We start from the raw sequence: 4006 nt of genomic DNA on the forward strand, positions 1-4006 counted from the left end.
ATAATAATTAATGCTTTCTTGGGTTTCATGAAACACAATGTTCGCAATCGAGCTCGTTCGGAGGGTTTGATAGCTAAAGGATATGTGGCCAATAAATGCTTTGTGTTTGCATGACATTACATGCACAAGAAGAAAACAACACATCAAGCACCAAATAAGGATAAGAAGGGTGAAAAATATCCAAGATCTTACTTAGATCAAATTCATGCATATGTATTGGAAAATCTTGATATTTTCTATGACTACCGAAGGTAACAAATGAAATTAGTAATATAGATGATATATGTTCATTTACTTTTAATTTACCAATAAAATCTTATATATTGTATTAATAGGCGACATCTGGAGAAGCTTAAGAATAAAATAACTAATAGGAACGCAGCTCATAATATTCAGAAGAAACATAATAAAGAATTTTTGGATTGGTTTAGAAATAACGTAAGTGTTGTATAATTCAGTTTTGAACTTTCATAATATAATTTTAAGTTAAACCTATCCAAAATATTCTCTGATATTATTTACTTACATTGAGAAATCACTTCTTGATGACACTATATTATTAGATGAAATTATTGTTCATGCATAACATCCTTACTAAGTAAGATGTTATAATGAACATATCATCAATGGGTATAAATTCTTCAATATCAGTTACCTTAGGTTCCCAATCACGAGATAGAGAAAAGAGTATCATTCTGCATAGCTTCTCATTTTCATTCTCCTTCCCCAAGGCTTTCGATTTGTTTACAATGTTAGTGAATCGTGTGAACATGTCCTGAATGCTCTCCGAGGCCTTCAGCTTGAAGTTTTCATACTTTCTTACCTTCATTGTAAGCTTGACCTCTTTTACCTGCGAAGTTCCTTCATGAGTAATATCTAGTATCTTCCAAATTTCTTGTGCAGTAATACAATTAGAGACATGGTTAAACTCTTCAGCAGTAAGAGAGCAATATGAAGCATTCATAGCTTTTGAATTACGAGAGTAACTCTTTTTGTGTTAAGGGGTCCATTTATCCATAGGAATTTCAGCAAAAACTCCTTCTTCATCCTCAGTAGGCCGATTACCAGTGTTCAACACAATCCCAAATATCAAAATAAGTAGATAATAAAAGGACTTTTATGTGTACTTTCCAATATGCATAATTGGTGCCGACACAAAGTGAGGGACAATTGATGGCATGTCCTTTAGGAAAAGCTAAAGCGGTGGTAAGCCTTGATATCTATACCCTAGATTATGATACCTAAATATGGATAATGAGGCTTTGATACCACTTGTAAGAATTAGGATGCAAGCCTAGACGGGAGGTTGAATATGATTGCTATAAACACAAAAAATGCACTGAAAATATAATAAACAAAAAATAAAAAGCAAACTAGCATAGGAACGCACAAGATTTTTATTGTGGTTCAGATAGAAATTCTATGTCCATTATTTTTTTCACGAAGGGCCTTCCTTAGTATGATCAGAGTTCACCTGAATCATAACCCATTTTAATAGGCTTCAAAGATTGCAACCTAGAATCTACCCAAAAACAATCATTAACCTAACTCTTCATAATGAACGGAAGAAACCTAGCCTTAGCTATCCCAACCCCAATTACCCTGACTCGAGTATGCCGTTAAATCTAGCCCTAGCTAGTCCAACCCTTAATTACCCGGTCTTGAGTACGCCGTCAAGCTCATAAGTTTAAAATACAACCTAAAAAATAATTAAGAACAAATAAAACAATATTATAGCCCTTTAGTAAATCATTCTTCAAACTGATAAAAATGAAGATCTATGAAGAAGCGATGTAGTGATGTAAGGATCTGGTTACTCCTTTTTGCTAAATCAAACTCTGATGAAAAGTGTGTTGAGAAGAATCTAAACGAGGCTCATAGGATTCGATCAACTCTCTTGCAAACCCTAGAATAAAGAACTCTCCTTTCTTGTATTTGCATCCTTAAACTTCATTGTTATTTATGATCTTCAACTCCTCTTAAATATGTTAGACCCTAGAGGGGGGGTGATTAGGGTCTTAAAATACCAATTAAAACTAATTAACAAATTATCCTAGCAAGTATGAAATACAACAAGATATATGAGCTAGGATAAGCAATATGAACAACAAAAGATATATCCTACCAAAGAGATATACAAAATGATATATGCAAGGATATGTAAACTAATACAAGGGTAAACAATATGAACTAGATAGTGAATGATAAAAAGAATGAGCTATGGACAATGACGACAAGAAATATAAACATAAGATTAAGTGCGCCAAAGCAAACTTAAACACACGATATGATCACGGAGTTCGGACCTTCCGTCCTACGTCTCCGCTCCCCACTTCCGAGGAGAAATCCACTATCACAACCGGGTTTTCTACGCTCACCCGAATAACGTTTACACCTCACAGTGTCGGTTTTCAACGCTCACCGAACAACATTCACTTCTCACACTCGGTTTTCTAGTTCACCGAAAACTTCACAACACACTCGATTTTCTAGCTCACCGAAAACCTTACACCACTCACAATGTAACAAATATAAATTTGTTCTCTACGATAGATGAGAACTTAATTAAGCACAACTCATTGTTACAATCTCTCACAACCCTATTATACTATGTATGCAAATACAATAAGCTCAAGTGGGTGTGTGTAACAATGAGTAAAATCAAATCTAAACTTAATATAAAACTAGCTTTAATAGAAATGATAATCAATAAATAATTATAAATAAAAGCTAGAGTTGAGTTTAGGAAAACTTCTCTAGATGACAAGAGAGAGAGATGGATTGAATGCCCAAAATACAATTGATAATCTCCTCAAGCTCTTGTAAAACTTTCTTCATAAACCAAACCCTTAAACAAGCTTAAAACAAGCTTAAAATATTTTTAAAAATCTTTAAAACATTCTCTTGGGTTACATTAAGTGTTGAGGGATGATGGGTATTTATAAGAACTCAAGACAACAACCCAAAGCCAAAGAAAAACAAGAAAAGACCAAAAAATAACTCAGCAACGGCTCTAAAAAACTAGCCGTTAGAGGCCAATGGTCAAATCGGCGGTCGACCGCGAAGAACAAAAAACAGAAGAAAAACTTCCAGAGAGTTCGTCGGTCGACCGTACTGTAGCGCGGTCGACCGTGGGTACTGTAGTACTATATATCCAGCTTTGTAAAATCAATTAAAAATAGTAAATCAACTCTAAAAATTATAAAATTTTGAGATAAGATTCTAGACATGTAGAAGAACATGTTAGAGAAAGAATTTATGAAAAATCATTTCTCATTTGAGAGAAATAAATGTTTGAACACAGATATACAGTTTCTGAAAATCTGCTGACATACATGATTTTGTAAAATCAATTGGGCACAGTAAATCAACTCCAAAAATGGTAAAATTTTGAAGAAAGTTTCTAAACATGTAGATAAACATTTCAAAGAAATAATTTCTTAAATATAACTTACCATTTGTGAAAACTCATCTGTTTTGTAAAAACATGCATGAACGAAAAACATGATTTTGTAAATTCAATTAAACATAACAAATCAATTTCAAACTTAATAAAACTTTGGGAAATGTTTGCAAATGTAATTTTGAACATGTTACAAAAAAAAAATTTTCAATTTGCATTTCCCATTGTGGAATCTCATTATTTTACAAAATCACATAAGTATGGACTTGTAAAAGCTTGATCTTGACAAAATGAGTTTAAACAAAGTTTTGGAAACTTTCCAATAGATTTATAAACTTGATAAAAGATATAAAATAATATCGTTAAGTCTATAATCCAAAACGACGATAAACCAAACCAAACGTGTGAGTGTGTGTGTGATATTGAGCTTGAAGTATTAACACACATAATATAAGCCCTAAACTAATTTACCCAAGCTTGATTTGTCTTCAATAAGCTCTTCTTGGTAATCTTGCAGATGAAGCTTGAACTTGAATCTTTAACTTTGAATAACGTTGCTTTATTCCATAATTCCGCCAACCTCCATTTGATATCGTCGTTGAA

At 32.9% G+C, this 4006-nt stretch overlaps 1 protein-coding gene across 1 annotated transcript; it reads right to left on the minus strand.

Moving 5' to 3' along the window:
* On the minus strand, window positions 560-964 carry LOC109835291. The gene has a single exon (XM_020403273.1). It carries the CDS (start codon window positions 962-964, stop codon window positions 560-562), a length of 405 nt encoding a protein of 134 aa, XP_020258862.1.

The sequence above is a fragment of the Asparagus officinalis genome, chromosome 3, assembly GCF_001876935.1.
Source record: "Asparagus officinalis chromosome 3, Aspof.V1, whole genome shotgun sequence".
NCBI classification, from domain to species: Eukaryota; Viridiplantae; Streptophyta; class Magnoliopsida; order Asparagales; family Asparagaceae; genus Asparagus; species Asparagus officinalis.